Raw genomic sequence first — 12422 nt, forward strand, 5'->3', positions numbered from 1 at the left:
GTGGTGGGGGAGGGGGAAGGGAGGTGGTTCCCAGAAACCGACCAATCCTATGGCCGTCTAGCCGCTGTCTAGCGGCCATAGGATTGCACCCTCACTTGCTAATTCTTTACTAACCAAAAGTCTGTTTCCCGCCTCCCAGCTGAGCAGAGCAGAGCAGAGCAAGCTGCTCCAGCTGGTCCAGGGACTACAGAAGCAGGCAAGCTCCCAGAGAGCGAACGAACAGAGCGAGCAGACAGGGGGCGCAAACAGGAGTTGGCCAGGGAAGTTCGGCAGGGGAGGTCAAGGGGGAGGCCCCTAACATTTTTTTTTATTTTTTTACTAACTTTTTTTCATTTGTCTTGTAACACACACTTCCACACCAGTGGGACTCTGCTTTTAACCTCTACTGAGTAGAGGAGCAGGCACAGGCTAGTCTAGAACAATCACAAAGCTAGACACAAAAAGGGAAAAGAGGCTATGGAAGGACAAGACTCTCCAGTGGTGGTGACCTGCAAGGTGTGTGCAATGTTTGTTTTCTTGCCTGAGAACAACATGGCCTACACCAGCAACAAGTGCAAGTTGATCACGCTGCTGGAGGAAAAAGTAAGTGGACTGGAGCGGCGACTGTCGACCCTCCGGGGAATAAGAGAACACGAAGAGTTCTTGGACAGAATGGGGGAACTACAGCAGCAAAGGGAAGACCAGAAGCTTGAAGAGCAACAGCAAGATGAGGCAGTGGGAAATGCTGAGGTGAAGAAAAATGGAGTAGAGGATACTCCTTGGAAAACGGTGACAGTTAGGAGAAGAAGAACTAGACGCCACTCTGTACCAGTGGAAGCAGTGGAGCTGTGGAACCGATTCCAGGTACTTGCAGATGAGACTGGAGGACAGCCTGCAGAGGAAGAATCACAGGGGAACCTGCATGAGAGTGAGCAAGAGGCTAAAGGTCAGTCAAACAGAGGCGATGAAACCCAGGCCTACAAGAAGAAGAAGAGAAGAGTGGTAGTAGTGGGAGACTCCTTGCTGCGTGGGATCGAGACCCAAGTATGTCGTGAAGACCCATGGACTCGCCAGGTATGCTGTCTCCCGGGAGGACAGATTAGAGACGTGACTGAAAGGTTGCCTGCACTCATAAAGCCCACTGACAGGTATCCCTTTCTTCTCATCCATGTGGGAACAAATGATACCGCCATGCGGAGCTACGAAGAGATCACGTCAGACTTTGAAGCTTTGGGAAGGAAACTCAAGAACCTTGGGGCCCAGATAGTTTTCTCATCCATCCTTCCAGTAGTTAGAAGAGGGATAGAAAGGGAACGAAAAATACTCCGGGTGAATGACTGGCTACGAAGGTGGTGCCGACGTGAGAGATTTGGATTCTGGGACCACGGGCTATACTTCCTGGAAGATGGGCTGTTGGCTAGGGATGGGTTGCACCTCACAAAGGATGGGAAGAATGTGTTTGGCCACAGCATGAAGAACTTCATCAGGAGGGCTTTAAACTGAATCCTACGGGGAAGGGAGATGTAATGCTGGGGGTAACAATGGACATAGGCGCATGCACTGCAATGGAGAGAACAGCTCTGATAGCGCCCAATAATAGTCTTCAGACACATGTAGGAAGAAAGCCAGACTATGAAGCACATGGTCTTCGATGTCTATATACTAATGCCCAGAGTATGGGAAACAAACAGAACGAACTTGAACTCTTAATACAAGAGGGAAATTATGACCTGATAGGTATAACTGAGACTTGGTGGGATGACTCTCATGACTGGAATACAGCAATTGAAGGATATAACTTGTTCAAAAAGAACAGGAGGAACAGAAAGGGAGGTGGGGTTGCACTGTATATCAAAAATACATATCTCTGCACAGAAATACAGGAGGAGGAGCTTGGTAGCCCCATCGAGAGCATCTGGGTTGAAATAAATGGAGCAAAGAATAAAAGGAACCTGGTGGTCAGAGTCTACTACTGGCCACCCAATCAAGGATGAAACTTTTGAAAAGCAAATACCAATGTTTTAAGGAAGCATGATGTAGTAGTAATGGGGGACTTCAATTTCCCCGATATTTGTTGGGAGACCAATTCTGCAAAACACGGCCCCTCCAGGAAATTCCTGACTTGTGTGGCGGGTAACTTCCTCCTACAGAAAGTGGAGGAAGGAACTAGAGGATCGGCTATCCTTGACTTGATCCTAACCAACAGAGATGACTTAGTGGATAAAGTAGCAGTTACAGGAACTCTGGGGGAAAGCGACCATGTTGTACTTGAGTTCTTGGTTCTAAGGGAAGCAAAAGCGGAGTGTAGTCAAACGCGTACCCTGGATTTTAGGAAAGCTGATTTTCATAAACTCAGAACAATGATCAGTAAGGTCCCATGGCAAGCGATGCTAACGAGAAAAGGAGTCCAAGATGGGTGGGAGCTTTTAAAAAAGGAAATTCTCAAGGCACAATTACAAACAATTCCAACCAGAAGAAAAGGTGGAAGACAACAGAAGAAGCCAATGTGGCTTCACAAAAAGTTTAGGGAGTACCTGAAAACAAAAAAGGACACATATAGGAAGTGGAAAGAAGGCCAAGTAACAAAGGAAGAGTACAGGCAGATAGCACAGAATTGCAGGGATGGCGTCAGGAAGGCTAAAGCTGAGAATGAGCTGAGGTTAGCAAGGGATATTAAAAACAACAAAAAGGCTTTCTTCAGCTACGTGCATAGTAAAAGGCAGAGGAAAGAAATGGTGGTTCAGCTATTAAATAAGGATGGCAAAATGATAACAGATGACAAAGAAAAGGCAGAGGTGCTCAATTCCTACTTTGGCTCAGTCTTCTCCCAAAAGAGGGTCTATGACCCCCCCGGCAAAGGCGAAGTACAGGCTGAAGGGGCAGGATTGCAGCTTGAGATCGACAGGCATATGGTCAAGGAACACCTCATTACTTTGAATGAGTTCAAATCTCCAGGGCCAGATGAACTGCATCCTAGAGTCATAAAGGAACTGGCAGAAGAACTCTCAGAACCGCTGTCTATTCTCTTTGAGAAATCATGGAGGACGGGGGAAGTGCCAGATGACTGGAGGAGGGCTAACGTTGTCCCTATCTTCAAAAAGGGTAAAAAGGAGGAACCTGGGAACTACAGACCAGTCAGTCTGACATCAATCCCTGGGAAAATTCTGGAGCAGATCATAAAGCAATCCATCTAGAAGCACCTTGACAACAATGCCGTGATTACTCGAAGCCAACATGGATTTGTCAAAAACAAGTCCTGCCAGACTGTAGCAGCCATATCGGGGGTCAGACTAAGTAGCCTCATGCAGTCTCATGCTTCATGTTCTTGCTGAGCTCTTTCTCCCTTAAATATATTGTTGTAAGCTGACGAGACACAGGAATTCCTTATCTTGTCAAAGCTCATACAATTGTATATCTTGTTCTCTGCTGTTCTCTTCTGTTCTCTCCTTATCATGGCTACCCTATAACCCAGTTCTTGTATTATAAACAATAGCGCTAAGAGAAGAAATGTTGAGGATTGCAACCCCATGCGGGAAGGGAAGGAGGAGCCATTTCATATGTGTCACAATGTCTATAAAACCAATGTGCTAATGTAAATCGGGGCTTCTGGCTCTGTGGAAATGATTCCAGCCTTAAGCCCGCGCGTTAAATAAAGAATCTCTTTTTCCTTCACTCCGTGGTCTCTCTGACTCTGGGTTCTGCAACAAGTCCTGCCAGACAAATCTGATCTCATTTTTTGATCAAGTAACCTCCCTTGTAGACCGTGGGAATGCTGTAGACATCATATACCTCGACTTCAGCAAAGCTTTCGACAAAGTGGCCCATGATCTCCTGATGAGCAAACTAGCTCAAAGTGGGCTAGATGAAACAACGATCCAGTGGATCCACAGTTGGCTACAGAATCAGACTCAAAGAGTGCTTATCAATGGGACCTTCTCAAGCTGGGGAGAGGTAACGAGTGGGGTACCGCAGGGCTCAGTCCTGGGCCCAGTGCTCTTCAACATTTTTATTAATGACTTGGAGGAGGAGGTGCAGGGAATGCTGATCAAATTTGCAGATGACACAAAATTGGGAGGGATAGCTAATACTTTGGAAGACAGAAACAAAATTCAAAGTGATCTGGATAGACTGGAGCGCTGGGCAGAAAACAACAGAATGGCATTTAATAGGGACAAATGCCAAGTTCTGCACCTTGGAAAAAGAAACCAAATGCACAGTTACAAGATGGGGGATACGTGGCTCAACCACACTACGAGCGAGAAGGATCTTGGAATTGTTGTCGATCACAAGCTGAATATGAGCCAACAATGTGATGTGGCTGCAAAAAAGGCAAATGCTCTTTTGGGCTGCATTCATAGAAGCATCACTTCCAAATCCCGGGAAGTACTAGTTCCCCTCTACTCAGCACTGGTTAGGCCTCATCTGGAGTACTGTGTCCACTTCTGGGCACCACACTTTAAGAAGGATGCAGACAAACTGGAGAGGGTTCAGAGGAGGGCAACAAAGATGATCAGGGGACTGGAAACAAAGCCCTATGAAGAGAGACTGAAAGAACTGGGCATGTTTAGCCTTGAGAAGAGAAGACTGAGGGGAGATATGATAGCACTCTTCAAGTACTTGAAAGGTTGTCACAGAGAAGAAGGCCAGGATCTCTTCTTGATCATCCCAGAGTGCAGGACACGGAATAATGGGCTCAAGTTACAGGAAGCCAGATTCCGGCTGAACATCAGGAAAAACTTCCTGAGTGTCAGAGCAATACAACAATGGAACCAATTACCTGGGGAGGTGGTGGGTTCTCCCACACTGGAGGCCTTCAAGACGAGGCTGGACAGCCATTTGTCAGGGATGCTCTGACTTGGATTCCTGTATTGAGCAGGGGGTTGGACTCGATGGCCTTGTAGGCCCCTTTCAACCCTGCTATTCTATGATTCTATGATTAATGTGCTGAAATTGCAGATTTAGGCTTGTGTTACAAGTGAGCTGAAGGATATGACTTGCACAAACAGTTACTTCCAAAGACTGAGTCCAGTGAAAGCTGAAACTTTGGTTGAGAAGTTTATCAGAATATTCCATTGACATGCTCAGAGGCCTTCATGCAAGTCTGGGAAAATATGCATAATTTGAAACAATTTAAAAATTCAGTGCCTTTAACAGAAGCAAAATTTACTGTTTGAACTTCGTCAAAAAACTGTGCAGCAGTTGGAAATACACAGAAAAATAAGGTGCTATCCTTAACAAATTACAATCTGGTTATAAAAACCAAGTTAAGGACAAAACATAAATACATAGGTGTTTTTTTTTTAAAAAAAGTCATGCAAACGAATACTGAAACTCTTGAGATGTTTATCAGAAAGTTCCACTGACATATTTCCAACTTCTTATAAAAACAAATACATAAGTTTAGTATAACATAAATACAAATCTCCAACATTAAAAAAGCACTTGTATAGCCAGATCGTAAAGCAAATGCATATTTAAAAATGCTCCTTTGTCAACAGGGAACACTTTTTTTTAATATACATTTGCTTTGCAATCTGACTATGCAAGTGCTTTTGAGTAAGTGTTGAAAATGTGTATTTATGTTATATGTATACCTATGTATTTATTTTTATAGGAAGTTGGAAATGTCAATGGAATTTTCTGATAAACACCTCAGAGTTTCAGCATTCTTTCGAATGACTCTTTTTTAACAATCAAAAATGGTAACATTTCAGTGGGACACCTGGGCATGTTTCTTCTTCCAAACTTCCAGTGAAGGACGATATTAGAAAGGCTCATTCACAACTCATTGCCTATAACTAACCTGCTTCTTTTTGTTTGTTTTGAGGGTTGCCCTTATTGAGAAGCCTTGCTCATGAGGATAAGTGGCACCACATGGAAGCAGATGGGCGACAGCTTCACTTGCCAATTCTGGATAGTCTTTATGAACCAAGATCCAAACTGTTGATACTGTTAGCTGCTGAAATTGCAGTTTTAGACTTGTGTCACATGAGAGCTCAAGGAATTTTTTCTGTAATTCATAACTTAAAGCCAGTGACTCTGTGTCCACAGTGAATGGTGACTGTACCCACTCTTTACCCTCACACAGATCTTTAGGGAAAAAGGCACTGAATCATTCAATTAACTGTTCCACACGTTGCATAATATCTTTGACAGATGCAAAATTTACTGTTTGCTCTTCCTCAAGAAACCGTGCAACAGTTGGAAAGATGTCAACACAATTTTCTGATAAATGTCTCAAAGTTTCAGCATTTTTTGAATGTCTTTTTTTTTTGGACAGTCAAAAATTGTAAAATTTCTTCCCTGCACTGAAGCAGCTGAAAAGACCTGCAAGGTATGCCAACCTTAAAAAGCCACAATGAGTTGCAAAATGATGAAGCATATGTTGGGGATTTATTTCTCAAGAACTCCAGAACTTCATGTCGAAGTTCAAACAGCCTTGTGAGCACTTTTCCTCGTGACAACCATCTCACTTCTGTGTGCAACAATAGAGTTTTGTGGTCAGAACCCATTTCTGTGCAGAGAACTTCAAAACATCTTGAATTAAGAACACTGGTTTTGATGAAATTAACGATTTTCACCACACATTTCCCTAGAACAGAATGCAGGACTTCATTCATATGTTTGGAGGTTAGAGCTTCTCTGTGGATAAAGCAATGGATCAAAGTTGCACTTGGAGCAACTTTGTGAACAAGGTGGATCAGTCCATTCTTTCTTCCTATCAGAGATGCTGCACCATCCATTGTTAGACTAAAACAGCTGCTCCACATTATTTCATTTTCTACCATGAAACCATCCAAAGCTTCAAAAATATAATTTGCTGTAGTTATTGTTGGCAGTTCTTTACAGAATAAAATTTCTTCCTCAATTTCTCCTTCCCACACATATCTCACATATGCAAGAAGAACAGCAAGCCTGGACACATCTGTTGACTCATCTAGTTGTATTGAAATATGTTTGCTTGTTTTATACACTGAACTACTTGTGTTTTTAAATCATCAGAAAAGTCTTCAGCTTTTCTACTTACTGTGGTATCTGATAAGGGTATAGTTCTCAGCTTTGCAGCTGCTACCTCACCAAGTTTTTTTAGTGCACATGTCAACAGCAGCTGGCAGTAGAAGTTTTTCTCCAATTGTGTAGTCTTTTTTTGCTTTTGCAATTCGATATGACAGAAGAAATGAAGCTCTCATTGCATTTTCTGCTCCCATTGGTAGTACATGCCCTGGTCTCCTCTCATTTAGACTACTGTAATGCACTCTACGTGGGGTTACCCTTGAAGATGGTTCGGAAGCTGCAGCTGGTACAGAACGCAGCGGCTCGCCTGATTAAAGGCAACTGCCGGCAAGATCACATCACTCCAGTGCTGAAGGAGTTGCATTGGTTACCAGTTGTTTTCCGGGCCAAATTCAAGGTGTTGGTTTTGACCTTTAAAACCCTATATGGTTCTGGCCCAGCCTATCTTAAGGAGCGCCTCCAGCAACACCAGACAGGCCGCTTAACAAGATCAGCCTCGGATGGCCTTCTCTCTGTCCCATCAGCCAGGACAGCTAGACCGGTGGGGACGAGGGAGAGGGCCTTTTCTGTGGTGGCCCCCACTCTGTGGAACTCCCTCCCTAGGGAACTCCGCCATGCCCCCTCTTTAATGAGTTTCCGCCGTGCATTAAAAACGTGGTTGTTCAGGCAGGCATTTGGGGTGGGTTAGGGTATTTTAGAAAATATTTTTATTGTACATTTTATTGTTTTAAACTGTCTTATTATATGTTGTACATCGCCCAGAGTGGCTGGGTTTTAATTAATTTTATTAATTAAAATTAATTATTATTAATTTAATTAATATTATATTAAAATTAATTAATTTAATTAATTTAAATTTATTAAATTAATTAATTTAATAAATAAATAAATTTTCTGAAGATGCTGAATGGAGTAAAGTTTTCTTGCTCTTCAAAAACGAATTGTGTATTCTTTGAAAAAAATCAAGTGGTTTGTTTTTAAAACTGGCATGTTTTGCTTCTAAATGCCTTAACAGCTTTGATGGCTTCAAACTTTTATTTGCTAGCATCTCACCACATATCACACACTGATGTATGGGCACACTATTTTTTTCAATACAAGTGAACCCATATTTTCATGTATTGTTGGTCAAACTTTTGATCCTTTTTAGAAGTTGTGTCCTCTCTTTGCTTTCTGAGGGTTTTCTCCTCAGTGAAGCCAGTGGCAGATGTTGAATAAGATGGCACGCTATCATTATCATTAGGTTTCTCTTTTTTTTCTTTTTCTTTTTAACCAGAAATGCATCCATGGCATCCAACAGGATACAACTGCCTCGTCTTCTTCCCGTCTTCTCACTGCCTATAATTTTCACCGGTTATAGTGTTTCAGCACCTCCTTTCTTATCTGTCACTTGTTGGAGTCTTTTTCTCCCCCTACCTTCTTGCAGTTTTTATTCCTTTCTCTGCTGCCACTTTTGACCCACAATCCTCTCACCTTCCATTTTCTCTTGCCACCTTCTTAGTCCTTTCTCTACTTTCGCTTTCTCTCTCACCTCACCTTCTTTCACAATCTTTTCTATTACCAGCTACCCGTCTGTTACCTTTTCCTCTCTGCTCAAGCCTTCTGACACCTTGTTACCATCTCAAACTTTTCAATCCTGTTTTCTTTCACCTGCTTCCTTTTGCCTGCTGATAGTGCCTTTTGGTCTCCCTCTCAGTTCACTGACCTTCCTTTTCATTCTGCTCACTTCCACTGTGATTCTTGTCCCTTCCTAGCGTCACCTTGCCTGGAATCAAATGTACAGAAAATAAACCTGGGGAAGGTCTATCATCCTTAGAACCAAATTTTGGTGGCAGTACTCTCTGTTAGAGCAGTACAACAACGGAATGAATTGCCTAGGGAGGTGGTGGGCTCACCATTACTGGAGGCATTCAAGAGGCAGTTGGGCAGCCATCTGTCAGGCATGCTTTAACTCAACCACCCAGAGAGCTTTGGCTATTGGGCAGTATAGAAATGTAATGAATAAATAAAATGAACTTGGATTCCTGCATTGAACTGGGGGTTGGACTCAATGGCCTCTTCCAATTCTGCTATTCTATGATTCTAGTTGTTCTTTGTTGGGGGCTGCAGGGGTTGGGAGGGGAACAGTTTCTATGACCTTGAAGGAACATATAGTTCTACTTTGAAGCAAAAAGTTTTTTTCCCTTTCTGTATGCACTGTCTTGCCATTTATAATTCTTTTAAAAGCCAACTAAATAAAAACAAGATTTATTATAATTCCAAATTAACAGTGAAATTGAAGGTTGCCATCCTATACACTTACACAAGAGTAAATCCCATTCAAATGAATGTGCCTTACTTCTGAGTAGACATTCATAAGACTTCATTACTAAATGGGATTAATTTTTTTTTCATTTTTTTAATAAATGCGCCACCCTCGGCTAGTACACACTATGCAGAAATGGTACCCTCCGCTCTTTGGAGGAAGGGTGGGATAAAAAGGAGACAGGTTCATATAAACACACACACACACAGACAGAACCCAGCCCGCTAACCCAGTCTCTCCATAGACACCTTTCCCTTGACATTTCCCCCCTTAACCCCTTTTTAAAAGTGTACTAGAACCCTCTCCCCCTCTTCCATTGTTCATTCCTCATTGGGGGGGGAGGGATTGGGACAGCGAGAGAAAGACGGGAAAGGAAAAGCTTGCGAGCCCCTCACCTAATCAGTAGAAAGGGGACAGCAAGTAGGGCTGGAAAAAATATGGTTTTGCCTTGTGCAGGCCGCACTCAGTTCTCCTCCTTCTCCTTCTCCACCACCACCACCACCACCACCACTTTCCTTTCCCCTGCGGCGCCACCATTATTGCTCCAGTTGACAAGCACTGTGAGAAGCCATGTCCTGCACCAATAAGGAACTCTTTCCACCCCTTCTTTCTCCATGCCCAAGATGGCACCAACAGCTTTGCTGCGACGCAACCGGACTGATCTCAAGACCCACTTTTGGATCATGACCCACTGGTTGAAGACCACTGCTCTAAACAATAAAACTTGTTTCTGGGTCTCATCTTCCCCATATAATTTCTGCAGTGCCTTAAGCATATCTGCAGCAGATTTTTCTCCCTTTATATGCACAATCTGATCATCTGGGATGCATTGTATTAATAAATTTCTTGCCTTTCGATCTTTGGAGTTGCATCTTACAATGGCTTCTTCTCCTGTCCTGCATCACTTGTCATCCAGTGCTTCAAGTGTCCCATTGACCTTGAGGTGGTTTCTTGGTCTGAAGCAGCATACATGATAGCTTTCTGTGTTTTGTTTGGGAAACACTGTTTGCTTGCTCTCAGCCACAGTTCCAATCTTCTTACATATATAATTCAAAGTCAAGAGTTAGTTGGTCAACCCTTTTTGGCTGGCTTCCCTCATGAAATCTCTCTTCATTGGAAAGCTCCTTACATGCAGATTCCATGAATAACAATGGTTTTCATATGATTTAAGGTTGGGAGTTTATGTCCATAAAGCTTAAAAAAATAGGGTATCTTCTATAACAATGTACTATAACATTTCATTTTTTAATATCAAAACAATGTCAAGTACAATTAAATGAACATAATTAATTGCAAATTGGAGTAAAATGAAATTTGAACACAAAAAATTGTCTGTATACCTTTATAACATTTTAAAGTCTATGTACACCTTTAGAAACACAGGTGCAGGCCAAAGTGCAATGATATGCCAGTAACATATGGCCTACAAACAAATCATGAAGGGATTAAAAAGAAACCTACAGTAAAAAGTAACCCAAAGTTTAGTTTACTCAAAGAACATTGCATTTAAGGAAGTTTTGTAAAGATAATAGACGTAACACTTTGAATGGCTCAATAACTGAAGTTAGTTAAGATAAACCTTTTATTAGATTAGATTTTTCACCACAGGCTGTGTTCGTGGGTAACCAACTGCTTGTTAAAATAAAAATCTCAAGCCTCGATTTGCTTCAGCCTTTACGACACTGCACATTCAATCTCATGTTATTTAAAGAAAGAACTGCTTCCTGGGCCATAACCCATGTTGGAAAGTCTGGTGAGACTTACAGCAGAGTTGCCTTATACAAAGAAAATGTGGTAACGCAGCATTTTGTATTGGCGAGAATAAAGGTAGGCCTGAGCCAGTTCAGTAGAAGTTCAGGTCAACTTACTCCACTCGGGCTTTGGACACAAAATCGAAGGCGGCTTCCTCGCGCTGCTAACCCCGAGCGCTGGACGAACGCTTCGCCCGGCCTCCTGCTCCGTGCCGCGCCTCACAGCGGCGCAGGGCTGGGCCGGGCCGGGCCGGGCCGGGCCGGGCCGCTGTCCACGGAGCCCTCTTCGTCCCTGAAATTCTACTTTCCTTCAAAATAAATGCAGCCCACAGAAGAGCCCGCGCGGCGACAAACCAGAGTCGCCAAGGGAACGACGGAGCGCTCCTGCCGGAGCCTGGCAGGCACGCGCCGCCCGGGAGCGAGGCGCTGCCTGCGGGGGGAGCGCCCGCGCACCGCGGGACCCGGCTGCTCGCGGAAGGGTCGCGGGCGCGCCCCTCCTCTTCCGGGGAGGTGCGACGCCTGCGCGGCGCCCTCCGCCCTCTCCACCGGCCCTCGCTCCTCCCCTTCACCCCCCCCCGACTCCTTTGGCGCACGCGCAGGGTAGTCCCGCGAGAGCTAGACGCAAAGGCAAGAGCCGCGAGATATGGACTGAGAGGCCGGCTGCCGAGCCAGTGGCCAAGCGAGTCTGGCGGAAGTCCCGCCCCCCCAGCGGAAAAGGGCATTGTTGTGGCCGACGTCACTCACGGAGGACGCGGGCGTCCCATTGGGTCGTAGTCTGCGCGGAGCGCGGCCGAGGCGCTGGAGGGCGGCCAGGCAGGGCCCATGGCCAGCACCGGCAGCCCCCTGGTAGGCTCAGCGAGCGGGCCTGGGCGGGCGAGCGGGCCTGGGCGGGCGCGGAGGCCCGGCGCGGGCGCCTCCCGGGAGGCCGGGCCGAGCTGCGGCGCGAGCGGGGCCTCCAGCGCAGGGCTGCGAGGCAATGCCGGGCTGGCGGCGCGGCAGCGCCCTTTCCGGCGCCTGCAGGCCCTGCCGGGCGTTTTGGGGTCGCCCGCGGGGCCGGCTGGGGCGGGCCGGGAGCCCGCGGAAGAAACGGGCGGGGCGGGGCGGGGCGGGGGGCCTCGCGCACTCTGAGCCGCCCGCTGCAGCGCAGCCCGCGCCGGGAGCCCGCAACCGCCGCTGGGGGAGGCGGCGCTGCGTGGAGCCCAGCTCCCTCCCCGGAGCCGCGAGGCTGTTCGCGGCTCGCTCTGGCTTCGCTGCGAGGGTGAGCGGAGAGCGCAGCCCCTCTCCCGCAGCACCCCGTGATGAGTTCGCCGGGCCGGCCGACCGCGGAAGCCGGCCTAGCTTTAACGACGGAGCAGCGCCGTGTGCCCTCCCCA

At 45.8% G+C, this 12422-nt stretch overlaps 1 protein-coding gene and 1 long non-coding RNA gene across 3 annotated transcripts in view; one reads left to right on the plus strand and one right to left on the minus strand.

The window, feature by feature from the left end:
- Positions 1 to 11531, minus strand: part of LOC146336852 (uncharacterized) — a 52514-nt gene extending 40983 nt beyond the window's left edge. For both annotated transcript variants that reach the window (XR_014785641.1, XR_014785642.1), the window contains exons 1-2: positions 11167 to 11531; positions 10149 to 10334 (exon numbers count right to left, since the gene is read on the minus strand). This is a non-coding gene — a long non-coding RNA (uncharacterized LOC146336852). The remainder of the gene's footprint in view (positions 1 to 10148; positions 10335 to 11166) is intronic.
- Positions 11532 to 11791: 260 nt separating this feature from the next.
- PDPK1 (3-phosphoinositide dependent protein kinase 1) overlaps positions 11792 to 12422 on the plus strand; it is a 72625-nt gene continuing 71994 nt past the window's right edge. The window contains exon 1 of the mRNA XM_084819157.1: positions 11792 to 11895. Coding sequence (XP_084675283.1) covers positions 11872 to 11895 — 24 coding nt within the window. The 5' untranslated portion in view covers positions 11792 to 11871. The remainder of the gene's footprint in view (positions 11896 to 12422) is intronic.

Source organism: Heloderma suspectum, chromosome 12 (genome assembly GCF_057233095.1).
Source record: "Heloderma suspectum isolate Gila_16-S chromosome 12, 16-S_ref, whole genome shotgun sequence".
In the NCBI taxonomy this organism is placed as follows: domain Eukaryota; kingdom Metazoa; phylum Chordata; class Lepidosauria; order Squamata; family Helodermatidae; genus Heloderma; species Heloderma suspectum.